We start from the raw sequence: 20000 nt of genomic DNA, 5'->3' as shown, positions 1-20000 counted from the left end.
CTACTAGCCAGTAGCGAAACATTCGTACACTGTCTACCAGTCAAAGTGGCTTGTAAAGTTTTCTTTTCTACCAGCCAGACTTGAGTTTTCACCAGCATTTGACCGGTTGCCTCGTGTTAATTTAGAGCCCTGCATTCATGGATTGGTGAGAGGAAGGCTTGTGAGAGTGAGAGTGAGAGTGAGAGTGAGAGTGAGAGCGAGAGTGAGAGTGAGAGCGAGAGAGCGCTGCCTTGGCTAAATGTATGTAAGAGTGAGCTCTATATGGTTAGCTCTTATGTGGAGCTGCATGCATGCTGCTGGTGTGTGAGGGCTTTTATCATTGATTACATCATGAAATTAAAAATGTATTGCTCTACGAATAGCAAATATGTCACCATCTCTCATTGAACTCCATTGATTTTCATTGTGTTGCTTTCCATGATTACAATGACCCTAAACATACACCTAAGGCCAAAGTTGATTTTCTGGAGAGGTGAGCGTGATTCAGTGATTAAGTATGACACCCGATCTGCATATTTCAAGTGTTTTGAAGTGACTTATCTGTTCATTTTCACATTATGTTCAATAGGCAACAACTTTTGTCTTTTGATAATCTGCTCTGTCTGTTCATTAAAGGGTCAATCTTTCTTTGGTGCATGAAATTTATTTTTGTACATTCATCTTCATTCGAGAGGGTTGTAGCCTTCATATGAGTGACTTCTGATCCAAGTGATTAATTGAAAGTCGGGTTATTTCCAGGGGTGGAAAAGTAACTTATTACTTTTACTCAATATTGTACTTGAGTAGCTTTTATGAATACTTTGTACTTTTTTAGTAAATTTTTAAATCAATACTTTTACTTGTACTTGAGTACATTTTGACCCAAGTACTTTACTCAATTACACTGGAACCTGGCCTGAGTACTGAGTAAAAAAAATTGACTGAGAGACAAAATGCCATGCACAATAATGCCACAATCCGCCAGAAATGAAAGATTGTGCAGGATGGCACACAGCATTTCCACTATTTTACTATCTTGTATCAATGTATTGGATGATGGCTGGTGCCAAGCAAGAGATATAAGTTATGAGATATTAAGACGATATTCAAGAAAAATAAACATGACATTCTCAAGAGGAAAGCTAATTAAAAGTAACTAAGTACTTTTTACTCAAATTACATATTAAGTGAAGTACTTTTTACTTTTACTTGAGTAGATTTTTAGATAGGTACTTTTACTTGTACTTGAGTAGAATTTAGGCAAAGTAAAGATACTTTTACTTGAGTACACATTTTCTGTACTCTTTCCACCTCTGGTTATTAGCTGTTATTCCAAACAGATGGGTAGGCGACAACTCTTTTGGAGGCGAGTGTACTCTACTCTCTAAGACTGTGTTGACTCCTTCTGGTCCCACTGGCTGTATGTGTTGGTGTTTGCCACATATGGCAGTTATGTTTGGAAAGGATCGACGTTTGGGAAGGATCGACGCTTGAAAACCTTTCTTTTTACTGTTGCATAATCATAGGTCAGTAACATTTAAATGGCCTTTGGAAAACGACCGCCACCACTGTAATTTGGAGCTGACTCATCTGAAAAGCCCTGATTGGCAATAGATTTCCTAGCCAGGAAGGAACACCATTAACTAAACCTGTGACCCCCGGGTTGTCATTAATTGTGCATTCATTGCGATCCAAATGGCAACCCGTTTCAACTCCCTAGCTTTTCTTTTACTAAGAGGACTTGTTATTGCCTTTTGCCATTTCCATTACTCTGCTTGTAAAACTTTGACTTGGCAAAGAGTGTAAGAGGATATTTGTTTGTGTGTGCGTGTGCTGTTTGTCTGCATGTGTAGAACTGAAATATGGGTGTTGTTGCTAGGCAGATTAGGAGGCTCCAAGGGCAGCGGATGGGCGATTAGCGAGCTAATGTCCGACAGAGCAGAGCAAGGTGAAGCAGGAGGGAGCGTGCGGGAGCCTGCGTCTGCGTATGTGTGCATGCGTGTGCGCGCGCCTGCCTGCCCTAGATGGGAGGGAACAGGAACAGCAGAGTAAATAACTGAGCTGTGTGTCTTTTTAGTGTCCCCTTCCCTTCCCTCCCCTTCTCCTTCTCCTCATCATCTTCTTCTATCTCCCTGCATCCTCTCCTCCTAATAACCTGTCTCTCATGCTGGAGCTCGCTTGCGCTCACTCTCACTCTCACTGTCTCTCTCTCTCTCTCTCTCTCTCTCTCTCTCTCTCTCTCTCTCTCTCTCTCTCTCTCTCTCTCTCTCTCTCTCTCTCTCTCTCTCTCTCTCTCTCTCTCTCTCTCTCTCTCTCTCTGTCCCCCTCCTCTTCTCCTCTCTCCCTCTCTGTACCTTTCTTTTTCCCTCAGATCCCCCCCTCTCTCTCCCTTCCTCCCTGTCTCCTCTAGGGAGATAAACTACCACTAACTCAGTCAGGCAGCTACCCTAGTGTGCACAGATGGTGTTAGCGCTGGTGCTAGCTGTGCGACTGCCTTACCTTACCCTTGTCTGCATAAGCACACCCACCGAAATCAGCAGCGGCAGCAGCATCGGTAAGGCAGCCCAAGGTTACACACCGTCTGCCTGATCGCTCAGGGCGGAAATGAGAGGAGAGGTGAAAGAGATCATGTGTGCGCGTGCGCAAGCATGTGTGTGCGTGCGCGCGCCTGTGTGAGCGTGTGTGTGTTGATAGCATTTTCCCTCACTTCTCTCGCTTTTTCCCCCCCTCTTGGTCGTTTTCCTTTTTCTTTTTTCCGCATCGCTCATCCAGACCAAAATTATTCACCTCACCATAAAATTACCTCTCTCAGAGGAGTCATTTGGAACAATTATTTGAAATGTCAGGAGGGATCCTTCGCTCGCAGTGACATTTTTATTGCTCCTGAGTTTGACTAAGTGGCTTTTCGAGTTGGTTTTCATGATAAAGTGTGGGGTGCTTGTGGTCGTGTGGTGGTGTGGTGGGGTGTGTGTACACGCGCAAATGCTGTGAGAACACTGTAAACCAGCTGTGGCTGTCTCACCTCAAGGAAAAGAAGGGTGTGCGTGTGCGTGTGCGTGTGCGTGTGTGTGTTTTCAAGTCAGACTATCCATGTTTACATTTCATACACAGGCAACTCAACATACCAATAAAAGCATGAATAGACAGCAGATAAAACAAGTATCAAATCAGATTAAAAAAGAAAGTAAAAAGAAGTAAAAATCATTAAAGTGAGTTCGTGTGTGTGTGTGAGAGAGAGAGGGTGTGTGTGTGTGTGTGTGTGTGTGTGTGTGTGTGTGTGTGTGTGTGTGTGTGTGTGTGTGTGTGTGAGGGCGTGTCTGAGAGACCACTTCTTACATGCTTACATTACTTGCATTGCTCTTCCACCATTACACGGTTTACAGCGTGCCATTTGTGCCTCATTAAGTTCAAATTATCCTTGATTAGGCACCCGCATGTTAGCATACTGTGGTTTACATTGTGTGTGTGTGTGTGTGTGTGTGTGTGTGTGTGTGTGTGTGTGTGTGTGTGTGTGTGTGTGTGTGTGTGTGTGTGTGTGTGTGTGTGTGTGTGTGTGTGTGTGTGTGTGTGTGTGTGTGTGTGTGTGGGAGGGAATGAGAAGGGGAGAGAGGTGGCGGTGGAGAGGAGTGGCTTTTGACAACCTTGTTGATCGTGTGTGTGTGTGAGAGAGAGAGAGAGAGAGAGAGAGAGAGAGAGAGAGAGAGAGAGGAGAGAGAGAGAGAGAGAGAGAGAGAGAGAGAGAGAGAGAGAGAGAGAGAGAGAGAGAGAGAGAGAGAGAGAGAGAGAGAGAGAGAGAGAGAGAGTGAATGAGAAGGAGAGAGAGGTGGAGGTGGAGAGGAGTGGCTTTTGACAACCTTGTTGATCATTCGTGTGTGTGTGTGTGTGTGCGCGCGGCACGTGTGTACATGGGAGGGCTTTTTGACAGGCGCTTGTTGATCACTCTTGTGTGTAATGTTTAACCTCCTCTCTCTCTGTGCTCAGGGGGAGGGGGAGTTGTAATGACTTCCGCACCACATAGCCGCCCTATACAGTACATTCCCTCCGGGGACCATGCAAATTTATGAATGTAGCAAAGCCAGGGAAGCAGACAAGTTGGAAGAATCAGGGCCCGATGTCCCGTTCCCAGGGAAAGAGGAGATCACGGAATTGGTGTCCCCATTGCATTGTATACGTTGAGGAGGGGGGGGCATTCATATGCTTTTCGTCCAGGGCCCAGCCAAAGCTGTCAGCAGGCCCTGTATTGTAGCTAGCTGTAGTGTTTGATTGTGTGGTAACGAGAGTTGTAGACGAGACCACCTCTCGAATGCTCGGATAACAGGGTGATTATTATAGCTGTAGCATGATTGTGGTAAAATAGTGTTGTCGACTGGGGTGCCTGTTGAATGATGGATATAACCGTAATAAAGTCCAAGGTGATTAAAAAGTCATATGATTCTAATGTGTGGCGAATGCAGTTGTGCCCGGAGGCTGGCAATTCTACATGTACAGGTTCAGGAAGTTTAAAAACATTCTACCACACGTGTCTTTCAGTCGATTCATTGGATTTGCTGATCCCTAAGGGAATTAAATAATTGAGTACAATCACCTGTGTTGAGGGAGCACAGTCAGACACACAGAAATGAATTCACATGACGGGACTTAAACAACTTCTTTCAATCCAGTTTTTTTTTTGCTCCGGCCTCTGGTTAAACCTGAGTATCACGTTTAAGTACATCAACCATCTCACCCTCTCTCACACTCTCTCTCTTCTTTCTCTCTCTCGTTCTCTGTTCTCCCCCCGTCCCCCCCTCTCTCTGCTGTAAAATTTTAGAGAGGGTTTTTCCACTGTAGGGTTGAAAATTGCCTTTAAATGTATGAACCGACGCAAATTAAAATGTTCAAAGATGTGGAGCGATTTGCGAGATGGCTGCTATGAGATGGATGGATGAAGAGTATGAGAGTTGCGAAGTGTGGCGGGAGGTCTAGGGGGACCTCTGCAGTATCTGAGCTCCAGCAGATAAAAATGAAAAGTGTGTGTGTGTGTGTGTGTGTGTGTGTGTGTGTGTGTGTGTGTGTGTGTGTGTGTGTGTGTGTGTGTGTGTGTGTGTGTGTGTGTGTGTGTGTGTGTGTGTGTGTGTGTGTGTGTGTGTGTGTGTGTGTGTGTGTGTGTGTGTGTGTGTGTGTGTGACTGTGCACGTCTTTGTGTGTGAGTGTGCACGTCTTTGTGTGTGTGTATGCACGTCTTTGTGTGTGTGTATGCACGTCTTTGCTTGTCTGTGCTTGTGTCTCTGCGTGTGTGTCTTGGTGTGTGCGTGTGTGTTTCTTTGTATGCCTGTGTGAGAGACAGAGTTTTTTGACATGAAGTTCACTAAACGTTTTTAGAGCCTGAATAAACCTAAGCCTTTGCAAGTGTGCGTGTTTTCCTTTTTCCTTTTCGAGAAATGTCTGAAGTGAAATGTCAAATACCAATACACCTGTTTTTCATGTCTGTCTGACCCTCTCTATGTATGATAGAGGATTTTTTTGAGGCAAAGTTCGTTCAGAATTTTTACAAGTGTTCATCTCTGACTTGTAGTGAAATATCAGTTAAACTGCTCAGTTAAACTACATGACAATTTTGGTTGTCGGATTGTGCCACACACATGAAGAGAATCACAATATTCCATTTCGAGCCGTAATCAAACTTGATCTATGTCCTCCTGGGTGGCTAGTATAGTTTCTGGCTCTTGACATTTTTTCATACACTTGATTTCAATCCAGTCTTAAAACTTTTCTTTTTGTGTCCTGATAGATGATTTCTAGTTTTTGTTTTTTTTATTTATTTAATGGTACTTTTATGTTCTGCTTGTATTCTCTTCTGCTATGTTATGCTTTCTTTTCGTGTCTGTCACAATTGTGTGGTTTTATCTGTGTGTTTTACATCCACCTTTAAATGATTAACGTGAAGCAGAAATGTGTGATATTTGGTAGTTCCGTTACTGGTCTGTCTCACTTCAGATGAAATTGGCTGTATGTGTGGCCCATGAACATGAATAAGTTTTACACCCCCTGCGGTAAAACAAATCAACTTGCCTTGTCTTAAATGTCTCTGTCTTCTTCCGCAGGTCACCCGACGTGCCTGAAGTTCTCGGCCGACCTGACGGCCAACGTCAAGGCCTTGAGGTGGCAGTGCATCGAGTGCAAGACCTGCAGCTCGTGTCGAATACAGGGCAAGAATGCCGTAAGTCTTCATCTTTACCCCCGTCTCTGTCTTTGGACCTCTACAGACAAACTGAACCAGACAAAGATCTTTCTCTCACCCCCCTTTGTTGTTTTTGAGTCTGTCAAGAGAGATCGAGAGATCTTTCTCACCCTCTCTTCTTTCTTTCTTTTTTTTTTTTTTTGTCTGGAGCTGTCTCCCCTCGTTTTTGATATGCGTTTTTCCTCTGGAGAAGGGTGTGTTTCATCACAAGCCTGTCTGAAAGATTGATGCTTCAAACACGTCTTTATCTTTTGAGTGTGTGTGAATGTGTGTACGAGTCTGCAAAAACATTTTCACGCGCACACACACACATACACACACATGCACACGCGCACACACACAGGCTCACACACACACACACACCTTTCTAAGTCCACTCGCTAGCTTCTCAAGTGGTTGATGTGTTATGTAGTGCAAACAACAGTTGTTAGCTGTTCTGAGCTGGCCTTTTGTTGTTTGAGGGTTAGCTTCAGCTTTATAGAGAGCTTTCTCCTCTCTCAGCCTGGTGTGGGAAATGACAGATTACTGCACGGGCCTACCGGGCCTAGGCCAAGAGGCCCAAGAGTCAAGGGGGCCCTGAAGCACAAGGCTTCTATATTTCCACATTTCTATTCTCGGTAACACTTTAGAATAACGTCCTATTCACAACTTAATAAACAGTTTATAAATAATGAACTAATTGTCAACAAAATGTTTAAAAATGTTGCAGAGTTGCAGAGGTCCTGGAAGTTTCTCCTCCAAAGACCAGAGGGCATGAATCCACATAAAACTCACACTGTAGAAGTTGATTCCCACTCCACTGTGCAGTCATAGTTTGGTAATTACTCATTTACAAACATTTGCATGCTTTGTTAAATGTTAATTGTTATTAAATGTTAATAAAGTGTTTATAAAGCTGTGAATAGGACGTTATTCTAAAGTGTTACCCTATTCTCATGTTGCTTTTCATAACTATATTTTCAAAGCTTTCTCAGAGGATGTCCCCCTGCCTCATAGCTATATAGACTCACATCTGGCCTAAAATCGCTTTGTACACTAGCAGTCCACATTGAGGGGGACCTTTTTTGATGTCTGGCCCAGGGACCCAAGGAGGCATAATCTGTCCCTGGGTGTGGAACAGTGGCAACTTAACAGTTACCTCACAGCAGCTCTCTCTCAACACCTGTTCATTTGAAGACCCCTTATCAGTGGCCTGGGCCGCTCCCGCCAAAAAAGCTCTCTCTTTTTGAAATGGATATTCCCCCCAGGAGCTCTCCTTTCTCTTTCTTTCTTTCTTTCTTTCTTTCTTTCTTTCTTTCTTTCTTTCTTTCTTTCTTTCTCACTCTTTTTATGTCTTTCTTTCTTTTTCACTCTTTTTCTCTTTTTTCTCACTGTCTTTTTCTCTCACTCTTCTCTGTCCCACTCATTGCCTCTTTCTCACTCTTTCTCTCTCTTTCTTACCCTGTTTTTTCACGCTCTTGTTGTCTTTCTACACACACACACCTCTCTTTCTCTCTCTCTCTCTCTCTCTCTCTCTCTCTCTCTCTCTCTCTCTCTCTCTCCCCACAAAAAAGGCTCCTATAACCTTAACCCCGTTTCCCCTTCTCCTTTCAGGACGAGATGCTGTTCTGCGATTCCTGTGATCGGGGTTTCCACATGGAGTGCTGTGATCCTCCCATATCTCGAATGCCAAAAGGTAAAGGATGGAGACTCGCCTCGGCCTATCACCTTCTCATTCACCCTGGGTGCAGGTCAAACTGCCAGGGTTCCCACGGGTCATACAATTCAGTTTGTAGAGTTTTTTTCTAGTCATTCAAAGTCATGGAATGTATTTATTTATTTTGCTGCCCCTTTCCTTTCCTTTCCTTTCCGCCTCTTCCTGTGACTTACTTTGCCTCCACTTTTGGAGTACACCAGCCCAGAAAACCATACAAACTCTTTCAATCCCACTCCCAAAACATCACCGCAGAAAACCATGCAAACCCTTTCAATCCCACTCCCAAAACGTCACCGCAGAAAACCATACAAAGCTTTTCAATCCCACTCCCAAAGCATCACCGCAGAAAACCATTCAATCCCACTCTCCTCTCCTCTCCCCTCCTCTCCTCTCCTCGTCAGGGGACTTGCATCCACTGTCATCAGTTTAAACACTTGCTTCATCTATCGCCTGCTGGGCCTGTCACTTATTACAGCAAGAGGAGTGATGTCTTATTAGATGCTCTCTTTCCCCCCCCCCCCCTCACTCCTCCCCCTGCATGTTAAATGGTACTCCATACAGCTCCCACGAGATATCACCACCACCACTCTTCTCTGCCTATGGGTTTCTTTCTTTCTTTCTGTCTGTCTTTCTTTCTTTCTTTCTGTATTTCTTTCTTTCTTTCTGTATTTCTTTCTTTCTTTCTTTTGTTCTTTGTTCGTTCTTTCTTTGTCAAGCTCTCTTGAGATCTCTCTCACTCTCTCCATCTCTCTCTCTCTCTTTCTCTCTCTGTCACACACACACACACACACACACACACACACACACACACACACACACACACACACACACACACACACACACACACACACACACAGCGATAGACAGCCAAAGACAGGCTTCCTCCATACCCGCCTGTCAGAATTGACAGCTGTGGTGAATCCATATGGGAAGACGGAGGTGTTTTCTCATTCGTACTGCCGAACAGCTCCGCTTCAATCCGTTCTGCATTAGTGCCCTGAAAAACTTGACTGCTTGACGTCTTGTTTGCGCTTTTTTTGTTTGGTTTTTACAGCTTCTGTGAAGTGATGTGTGAGTTTGTTTTTCCAGGCACTTCTGTGCTTTAGAAATGGCATCTCATGAATGGCTTTGATCAGGGTTTTGGGCACACTAGCAGATGCTGTTGATGTTTTCTTAATTAAAGCCTAAACATCTTTTGTTTCTCTCTCTCTCTCTCTCTCTCTCTCTCTCTCTCTCTCTCTCTCTCTCTCTCTCTCTCTCTCTCTCTCTCTCTCTCTCTCTCTCTCTCTCTCTCTCTCTCTCTCTCTCTCTCTCTCTCTCTCTCTCTCTCTCTCTCTCTCTCCCTTTTGTGTCTGTCTGTATCTGTGTGTGTGCGTTTGTGTGTGCATGCATCTGGTTGCACCTCTGTTTGGTGTGTGTGTCTGTGTCTGTGTGTGTATGTGTGTCTCCTTAGGAACATGGGTGTGTCAGGTGTGCAGGCCGAGGGGAGGGAGTCGCATGCTGCTGCACCGGAAAGCCGATCAGATCCGCCGACGCTATGCCAAGCCGGTGGGACGGCCACGCAAGAAACTCAAACAGAGAATGTGAGTACACATCCAGTCTAGGCTAGATTCCACGTGTAGCGAAGGGGAGTAGAGTTGCCCAGCTGGGACTCAAACCCGGACCTTCTGTGGTAGTAAACTAGGGGCTCTGATCACTACACCAAAGAGCCAGGCTCACTGGCATGGCAGGCAGAACACACCCACAACCCAAGTGATGATCAGTCCATCACACACAGGAGCAGTTCAGAATAGTGTGAGAATAAAAGTCTGGCAGAGCCAGTCATTTTAAACTTACGCAGACAATACACCTCACCTTCAAGAAGACATTTCACAACACCGCACACCCAGGCTCACTGTTTTGGAATAAAATGTACTCAACATTTTTTTATTTTCGCAAATATCTCACCCATTTCTCACACGACACAACGGCAGTATCGCATGCAGCTATTTATGACTCTATCACAAGGATGTGGTTAGAGAGCTAAGTTTCCAGTCGAAGAGGCTCTTGTTACATCAGTTGTGGTTCTGTGGTTTTTAGAGGGTGAGCGGTTGTAGTGACATGGTGATGAAGTGCTCAGTAAACTGCAGTTGTTTATGTAGCCTTGTGGGCGTGCTTTTGAACAGCCATTTCCCAACGGTAATGAGCACTGCATGAATGAATCAAGTCACGTCAAGTCAAGTCTGCTTTATTGTCAGTTTCTTCATGCTGAACACAGGTCATACAGGGACATTGAAATTGTGCTTCTCTCTCTACTCTCAAAAATGAATTAATAAAGAAGCACTCATCAGATTTGCCATTTCAAACCCAAAACATTTGTTAGGCGATTAAAGAAGGTTTTTGTTTTTTTATTCATTTATTTTTGAGATTTGAGTTCATTCATTGACAAAGTCAAGCACACAGAGTAGAGAATTACACTACAAGGTGTTGAGCGTGCTTCCTGGTGCTTATCCCTCTACCCCATGCCAGGACATAGACATACACAGGACTGACATTAACAGACAGACATTAGAGTACAAGACAGGACCAGTAGCAGTATACAAGCAGTGAGTAATGATAGTGATAAAGTAGTAAATAACAACTGAATATATAACATTTAATATTTAACATATAAGAAAAAAATTGAATGAAAAATAATAATAGAAAAATGAAGAAAAAAAGGTAAAAATTAAACTTGGTGTGCCGTTTTAGGTAGAACCCAAGAACTGCATTTACATGAATCTGACATTAACATTAAGGGAGAAACAGATGAATTAAGTCTTAATTAAGAGGGTAGGACACCATACATTTGTATGTGATTATGTCAGCCAATTTAAGTCACACCGCGTTGGTTTTGATGTTGTTTGCACTGTCTTTTCTACAAATTACACAAACATCATGGAATACAACAATCATCCAATTATGACATACGAGATGGGACATTTTTCTTGGTTACCGCATGCTTGACACAATCTAAAACAAGTGTGTTTATCTTGGTGTCATCCGACCACAGGACATGGTTCCAGCAACCCATATCCTCAATCTGTTTGTCTCTAATGAGACCATGATGAACAAAATTGCTGTAGATGGTGTCAAGCATGTGTGGTGATAATCAAGTGAGTAATACAAAGAAAAGTGCCCCATGGTTGTAGTCAGGCATGGTAGTGGGACTGACATGCTTTGGGGCTGCATGAATACCGTCAACATTGGGAAGCTGAATTCCACCAAAAGAAACGTGCATGGTAGTGTACTGTGACTACTGACGCAGATCAGGATCATCCTGTCTTTGGAATTTTAGCAAAGGGGTGTGCTCACTTTTCATTTCACAATTTCACCCAAATTTCACTTGTGTGCTCATTGACCTATTGTTGACAAAATTGTTTTCAAAAGGGTTGTACTCATTATTGTTGTGCATTGTATCCCAGCTGTTTCCTAATGTGACACATTGCCTCTCCCCTCCCCCCTCTTCCCCCCTTCTCTCTCTCTCTCTCTCTCTCCCACCCTCTCTCTCTTTCTCTCTCTCGCTCTCTCTCTCTCTCTCTCTCCCACCCTCTCCCTCTGTGTCCCTTTACCTCTGCCCCTCTCCTCTTCTCTTTTCTTCTTTCCTCTCTCTCCTCTCCTCTCTCTCCCCCCCTCCTCGTCTTCTCTCCCCCTCCCCCTCCCTTCTCCTCTCCTCTTCTCTCTCTCCCCCCTCCTCATTTTCTCTCCCCTCTCCCCCTCCCCTTCCCTTCTCCTCTCCTCTCCTCTCCACAGGTGCGACCTGCTGGTGGGTGACGTCTCCGAGGCTGCTGCTGCTGTGCTGGCGGCGGCGGTGGCGGCAGGAAGTGGGGAGTCACCTGGTAGGGCTCCAAAGATCTGTCCTACAGCCACCACCACCACCACCACCACTTCCACACCCACCTCCTCCTCCTCCTCCTCCTCCTCATCATCTGCTCCCCACCCTGCCGCATCCACCAGGACCAGGGACCCTAGGGACCACCCCCACCTCCCCAGAGCCAGACCCCTAGAGGCCCTTAATGCCGCACACGTTACCACCCCTCCCCCATCCTCCTCCCCCACCTCCTCCTCCTCTTCCGTTTCCTCCTCCTCCTCCTCCTCTTCCTCTTCCCACACTCCGTCTCCGTTCTCAGCCACCAAAGTCTCTGCTGCCTTCGACGGCACGTCCAGGTCCGCCTGCGTTACTGTGGCGACGACACAATCACAATCATCATCATCCTCCTCTCCACCTCCTCCTCCTCCTCCTTCATCGTCGTCCGCCATCTTGGACATCACCGCCCCTTCGTCTTCCTCCTTCTCCTCTCACAAGAGACCCCGCGGCCTTATCGACGGCCTGTCCAAGTTCTTTACGCCCTCGCCCAGGGGTCGGAGGTCGCGTCTCGACCAGGCGGACCAGCCCCACCAGACGACACCGTCGCCCCCCACCAAACACCAACACCACCACGGTGTCCCCCACCAAAAAATCTCCCACCCGCACGTGGGGCGCCCGCGTAAGAACCCCCCCCAACCCCAACACACATCATCCCTCGCGCACACACACTCCCACACCCATCATCCACATCCGCATCCTCACCACCCCCATCCTCCTCCTTCCCATCCCCAGGGGCCAGGCGCTTGCTCCGAGTCCTTTCTCGAGTTTGGTGCGTTGGCGTCAAAAGCGGCGGCTATCACAACAGGTGACGTTCCCGCCTCCCTAATAACAACAACAACAGGTATGCCCGGCTTTGTCCCCACCTCCTCGAGTACCAAGTGCCCAAGCTCCAGCTCCAGCTCCAGCTCCAGCCGGAGTTCGAGCCCGACTCCGAGTCCAAGTCCAAGTCCGAGCCTCACCCGGTGTCACTCCCCACCTCCGTCCTCTCCTCCTACCCACCCCCAGACGCCCAGCCCCAGCCCCAGCCCCTCTCCGAGCCCCCCGACGCTGCCCAACAGCGGGCCTGCCCCCGGCTCCCCGCAGAGCTCGTCCAGCCAGTCCAGCGCCCCCTCCCTCGGCAGCCTGTCGGCCTGCGGCAGCAACCAGCTCAAGGGCCTGTTTGACGGACTCTCCCACATCTTCACCGCTCAGGGACAGTCGCGCAAGAAGAAGGCGCTGCCATGCTACGCCGAGTCCCGGCGGGCTCACCGCAAGGGCCAGGCCACCCAAGCCCAACAACAATCCCAGATGCAACCCCAAGCCGAGCACCACAATCAGCCCACCCCATCGCACCATCATCCACAGACCCAGCATCAGTCCCACTCCCACTCTCACTCCCATGCCCAGTTCCAGGCTCATTCCTCGGTGCCCACGTCGCCCCACTTCCACCCCCACCAGCTAGCGCTTTCCCAGGCATCAACAGTAGGGAACCCGCCCCTGGCAGCATTAGGAGCCAGGAAACAGTGCAGCAGCAGCAGCAGCGGTGGCAGCGATGCAAAGAGCAGAGCAGCAGAGCAACACCTCTCCTATCACTCCCATCACCACAACCATCAACGCCACAGTCACAGCCACAATCACCCTCACCCCCATCCCTCCTCCTCCTCGCCTGTGTCGCCGCCCAGGGGGCGTCCCTTTAAGGCCGGGGGCCGTCACAGACATAGCGGCTACCTTAAAAGTCACCGCTCGCTAGGCAGGTTAAAATGCAAAGCGGAGCCCGTTACGCCCGTAGAGCACGCTCCCGGTCTCTCTCCCACCCCCACCCCCACCCCCACCCCCGCTCCTGCCCTGTGGGGCGTCACGGAAAGCCCGGCACAGGCCAACACACTGAGCAGCGGACGAGTTAAACCAGAGAGCCTCGATGGTAAGCAACGGCCCACTCCCCAGCACCACTACCACCACCACCACCACCACCTCCTCTTCCTCCACCACCTCTGCACTCCTCACCCCCGCACCCACACCTCCTCACAACCCCACCCCATCCCACCTCACCCTGCCTTACCTCTACCCCTTCCCTACCTCTGCTACTGCCCACCCAATCCCCCCTCTCGCCAGACAGCTTCGTTGTCGTCCGTCCTGTAAGAGAAATCGGCTGTAACCTCCCTCGCGACTATTTGCTAGTTTGCTCCTCCTCTCTCTCGCTTGCTCTAAAAACGCACACGCACGCACACACACACAAACACACACACACACATACAGTACACACACACACACACAGGCTTTGATAACCTTTTTGTGTGCAGTAGAGTAGAGGACACGTTCACACTGATAGTGTCGTCTTCTTTAGCCTTTTTTAAGCATTTGCAGCATGTCTAATCTTTTACCTCTTAATTTACTCTCTACATTACTTTTGGCTTGTTTTTCTTTAACTCTAATTGTTTTGCTGTTTGTTTTCCTGTGAGTTATCCTCTATCTCTGTTTTTGTTTCATAGTTTTTTGGTTCTGTAGTGGCGATTCAAAGCCTACAGTACACACTAATCTATCTCTCTCTACTTTTCTCTTTCTTCTACTTCTTCCCGATCCCTCTTTCTCCTCCATTTGTTATAGGCATCCATCTCAAAAGCAAAGCAAGTGCACCTCCCCTACACGTGCTCAACCACACACACACACTTCAGCTTCTCCTCATCCCCCCTGCATTATCAGAGTTGTCAAAAGTAAAAGAAAAAGAAAGTCTCCTTCCAACACGGCAACTTATCTGAGTAACCTGTAGACCTGTGTTCTTACGACCAGTTGTTTCTGTACTGGTTTGATGCAGTTTGTGGTGGGTTCTTGTTGTTTTTTTTGTGTTTTTCAGTAACAACACAGTCGGTCTACATCATTCGGTACAATGGAGTAAGAGGTAGAGTAGAGTAGAGTAACATTTATTGATCCCGAAGGAAATTTAGGTGTCTAGTAGCATACATACAAAAATAAATAAATAGATTATTTCACATTAAACATTCAGATATAAAAAAGTCTCTCATTGCAATAGTTATTACTGATTGTTGAAGGAGGGGTGGGAGGGGGATGGTGTAACAGCTATGTAATATCATGTGCTATAGGGTTGCGCTTACACCATGAATTTACTTTTACGTTTGCTTTTGACACCTTTGAATAGTACTACTAACTAGCAATCTCACAAGCCTAAAATAGTAATAACTATTATCTAATAATCCCACAGGCCTGAAATGGCAAACGCTGATATAGTTATCAATAGTAGTAACTAAAAAAGTACTAACTACCTGTAGTAACCCCTCGGGCCTGAAATATGAGATACTAGTAAGTAGCAGCCCCACAGACCTGAAATAGCAATCGCTGAAATAGTACTAGTAACTAGCAATCCCATAAATCACTATTAACTACCAATCCCTCAGACCTGAAATGGTAATCATTAGTAACTTCGTAACTAGCAATCCCACATCCCACAAATATCTCCAGCATCGCATGTGATGTCACTAAATCTTTAGCTACTATATTGTAATGGTTGTAATTGATAGAACAGTACAATTGCCTGGGTCCCATCCCCTTAATGGCGCTGTGGGCATTACTGCATAATTCTCTCTCTCTCTCTCTCTCTCTCTCTCTCTCCCTCCCCCTCTCCCTCTCTCCCTCTCTCCCTCTCTCCCTCTCTCTCTCTCCCTCTCTTCCTCATTCTCTCACTCCCTCTGCCTCTCTCTCTCTCTCCCCCTGCCTCTCTCTCTCTCTCTCTCTCTCTCTCTCTCTCTCTCTCTCTCTCTCTCTCTCTCTCTCTCTCCCTCTCCCTCTCCCTCTCTTCCTCCTTCCCCCTTCTCTCCAAATCCTTCCTTCCTGTTCATCTTCACCACAGCAGCCAGCGGTAGTCTGTAGTCTGCCTCTTTGCCTCTTTGCCTTGACGTCTAACAGCGGTTAATGTGATTACATCCACTAATTGGTTTCCCAATGAGCGGGGAATTGGCCCCGGCTCTTTCCGCTGTTAAGTGGGCTTGTCTGGTCTCCCTCGTCAGGCTCCACTCCAGGTCCTCTCTCCTCCTCTCCACCCATCTCTCCAGGGCCATGTCAAGGCGTTTGGGGGCCCTTGGCAAAGAGAGACCCTTTTTTATCTTTAACCGATTGGAGCGGGGCCCCCACTCAAGATAGATTTGTAGCAGTATCGTTGCCCTTTTCGGTCATTGAATTTAGGGAGGTTGTTGTCTCACTCACAAAGTTGCCATTGCTGTCATTTGAATAGAAGTACATAACCAGTCATTACCAAGGGGGCCTTCTTTCAACTGGGGTCCTAGGCAATTACCTACCTTGCTTGCCTGCTTGTGACAGGCCTGACACTCCCCCTTCCCCTCCCTGCCATTCTCTGTAGGATCTAAAGAGACCGGTGTCTCTGTATCCCTCTGTCTCTCTGTCTTGTCTCTTTTTTCTGTTTCTCTTTTTTTTCTCCTCCTCCTCCTCTCGATGCTTTTTCATCCACTTCTTCAAGAGGACGGCTTGTGGTGCTGCTGATGCAATTGAGCAACTTTTGGTCATTACATACACACACACACACACGCACACTTTGTGTGTGTAAATGCATGTATTCACTGAGCAAGACACACATACTAAAAGCATGCTGTGTCTGTGGCTTCAGGAATGTTTTCTTAAAATGCATAATGCCTTTCATGTTCAGACGAGACGCAAATGCTTTCATGTGTCCTTCATTGTGTAATCACATCTTAAAGCTTTTGCAAGTCTTGTGATATTGCTCCCATGTATGACTTTTACTAACACAATTTTATGCCATGAATGAGCGTGTTTTGTAGTACTGCAATTGATATCCTCTTCAGAAATGTAACAGCGTTATTATCCCTATACTGTTTCGCACACCAACCCAAGTAGACACATTGACTTATCATAGAATATTATAGGATATTACGACTTATTATAATGTTATTGAATATTGTGACTATTATAGTCTGAATATAGAATCAGTTTTTGCTTTGTGGCCTGCATAGGCATCGTATTTGTGTGTAGTATTGAGTGTAGTGTTAGTAGTTAGTTAGTGTGTAGTGGGCACAGACCTGTATCTGTGTCCTGTGTCAGTATTTTAGGGCAGAGATGTCAAACACTTTGTTTCTGATGTTAATAAGCCTGCCACATTTTCCTTCCAACTCGGGTGACTTAGTAACTGGTCTACCTGTCTGGAGTGCTCATCACGATCATCATCTTATTCATAGTTGGTTGGATCAAATTTTTGGGAGTGTTTTAGTTTGCAGATTGTGGCATTCTCTTAATCCGATGGTTTGTAGGCCTCTTTAGTTTGGGTGCTTTGAAATCCAAGGTATTGTGCATCCAGAGTCAAGAATGATAAAAAAAAAATCTTCTCTGACTAAGGCACTCCAAACTAAAATGTCTTTATTGTTTACGATTTAAGTCCTACATGGACATATTAACAACAAGGCCCATGCATAGCGGCATGAGTGCCTCCTTCCGGGCAGTGTAGTGTTAATTAGTTTCTGAACCTGTGATTGACATCTCTGTTTGTAGTAGTGTGCGTAGTGCGTACTGTAGTACTAGTCTCATGAACATGTGGTGTGGATGGCCAAATGGTACTGAATCATTTCTCGTTTGCTGATTAATGTCAACTCAATTTTTTATCACAACCTGCCAATGGGACTTAAGTTGGAGAATAACATTGAATGTGAAACCTGGTGTAGACATCTCCTCTTATTTTAATACCACATAACTGCTCACTGTACCTTTTTAAACAAAAAAATCTTGAAACTTTAAACTCAATGGTGTAAGTGGGCAGGCACTGACCTACATATCCTTCTCACTGTTGTCCCGTGTAGAGAGGGCCGCCCCCCAGAGGCCAGAAGATCATCAGCAGCAGCAGCACCACCACCTTCATCATCACCACCACCACCACCACCATCAGATGGCCCCGCTGCAGCCTGTGGCGGTGTCCAGGGAGCACGTCACCGAGGAGGATGTGGAGATCTTCAGGCGGGTCCAGGAGCTCTCTTCACAGGTGAGGACCGCACAGGTACATGGGCACTGCACAGATGGTACATAGATGGTATAGATCAATGTTTCCCAACCTTTTTTGTCTTGCGTACCCCCTAAGCCTCTAAGTTGTGCCATGAGTACCCCCTAATTCATGTTTTCCCAACCTTTTTTGTCTCGCGTACCCCCTAAGACTAATTCATGTTCTATATCGCTTTCTCTATCCCAGTGTCCATACATTTGTTATTGTAGTAACATTTTTTCCAAGTACCCCCTGCAGTGTGCTCGCGTACCCCTGGTGGTACACGTACCCCTGGTTGGGAAACACTGGTATAGATGCTGCAAAAATGCTGCATCGCTGCTACGTAGAGGGTCATACATGCTAAAATAAATGCTGCATCGCTGCTACTGTATGTAGAGGGTCTAGGAGTTGTCTGCACAGGTGAGGACGCAGGTGCATAGACACTGACTTTTTGGGGACTCAGATGTCAGGTGGTACAGTCCATAAATGCATTAGTAATTGGTCATTTATAAACTGCCATGCATATGCCCCTTAAATGATCTACTAAAGACAAAAATATTGAATTCATACAATAGTGACATTAGTTGTGGTTGCAGCACCCTGAGGTGTGCTGCTACTGAAACGTCATTGACCCATAGACATTACATAGCTGGTATGGAGAGGCTTCAAAGATGGTACAAAGGGCACAACATGCTCAGGTCCATGGACGCTACACACTGCATCGATACTACATAGATGGTAAAAACCCACAAACTGCACAGGTGAGGGCACGGGTACCTTTGTTGCGCACTCTGAGGCCAGGTGTGCTGTGCAACAGGGCCATCCTAGATTTGGATTAGCACGTGGAAGATGATTGGGTCGTTCGCATTCCTTTATTTCAAAATCATTCACTTCACCCTCCACCATAATCTGTCAAACCGACTCATGAAATTGAGCCTGTGACCCCTGGAACACCCCCAATACCATCTTGCAACCTGAACCCATTCCGATATGTGTCCCTAATGTGTCTTTATTACATTTCTCAATACCGCTAAGCCACATAGTAAGGAGAAAGGCATTCACAGACGGGCTCATCTGCAGCCCCCATCCAGACCAAAGCGCCCATTTTCTTTCTTTTTCTTTTTCTTTTCTTTTTTTTTTTCATTCCACGCCTCATAGAGGAAACACTCATTGGTCATTACCGTTGGCAGATTGCACGATGATGTGTCACTGTTGGAGGCTGCTTGCGGCTTTGGCACGGCATTTATTATAAACCAGAGCCATGAAGCCATCAATTTAAAGACGTCTCTCATAGCGGTAGACTTCATAGCGGAGAGCAGTTCAACTCCTGAACCTTTGTTTGAGTTGGATTGTCCGTGAGCATTCATGTGATTTAAAAAAAAAAAAAAAAATTCCCACTGATTACTCCTAATCAGGAAATGCTGAATTTTCTCCAACCTGAAAATCCCATTAAGACCAAACAGGTCTGGAATAAATGTAACAAAATTGTCAACACTGTTAAAGGTACGCATTAGTAAGACTGTAGCCAGCCAATATGTTTTACACTGATGTTTCTCAGCCAGGACTCTACAGCCCCCCAGGGGGAGTTGGGGAGCCCTAAGGAGGCATTGAGAAGGACACAACTGAGAGGGGGCTGTGCTTAGTTGCCATTGGGGGGCATTAGTCTATTTTATTTTTCATTACTAAGGTGGGCGTTGGCAGGCTTATAGTGAGGTCAAGGGGGCATTGGGAGGCTTATGATGATATGCATGGGGTGTTTATTTTAAAAAAAGGTCGAGGACCACTGTGTTACATAGATGCTGCCAGCCTCTCAAATTATATTAAATCGGTGTCACCACAAACAAACTCAAACAAAAAAACGTACTCTTGCATGCTGTATGTTTGCCTGCATTTTTTGGCTTCTGAATATCACAGCACATGAGACTTCACAAGCCGTAGCAGTTAAACTCCTGACGCTTGTTTGAGTTGGATGGTCCACCCGAGGGAGAGAGCTTATTCTGAAGTCAAAATTGAGCATGGAAAAATCTACTCGTAATCACCCTGAGCTCTCGCACAGCCCCGCATTTGGAAATGTTCACTGCAACATTGTTAGCGTCAGTGATATTTATGCCAAAAAGGCAAAAAAAAACTGAGCAAGCACAGCTGTTCCAGTTCTATTGACTCCATTCAGTTCATTTTCAGTTCAGTAGTTTGTTTTATAAAAAAGTGGTTAATATGTATGGAATAGCGG

At 46.1% G+C, this 20000-nt stretch overlaps 1 protein-coding gene across 1 annotated transcript in view; it reads left to right on the top strand.

Moving 5' to 3' along the window:
* The window catches only part of LOC134467803 (histone acetyltransferase KAT6B-like), a 72821-nt gene that overhangs the window by 25031 nt on the left and 27790 nt on the right, over positions 1-20000 (top strand). The window contains exons 6-10 of the mRNA XM_063221738.1: positions 6063-6178; positions 7793-7874; positions 9349-9478; positions 11667-13681; positions 17595-17773. Coding sequence (XP_063077808.1) covers positions 6063-6178; positions 7793-7874; positions 9349-9478; positions 11667-13681; positions 17595-17773 — 2522 coding nt within the window. The remainder of the gene's footprint in view (positions 1-6062; positions 6179-7792; positions 7875-9348; positions 9479-11666; positions 13682-17594; positions 17774-20000) is intronic.

Source organism: Engraulis encrasicolus, chromosome 17 (genome assembly GCF_034702125.1).
Source record: "Engraulis encrasicolus isolate BLACKSEA-1 chromosome 17, IST_EnEncr_1.0, whole genome shotgun sequence".
NCBI lineage: Eukaryota > Metazoa > Chordata > Actinopteri > Clupeiformes > Engraulidae > Engraulis > Engraulis encrasicolus.
Note: the sequence above shows the minus strand (reverse complement) of the source record. Positions and strands in the feature narration are given on the sequence as shown.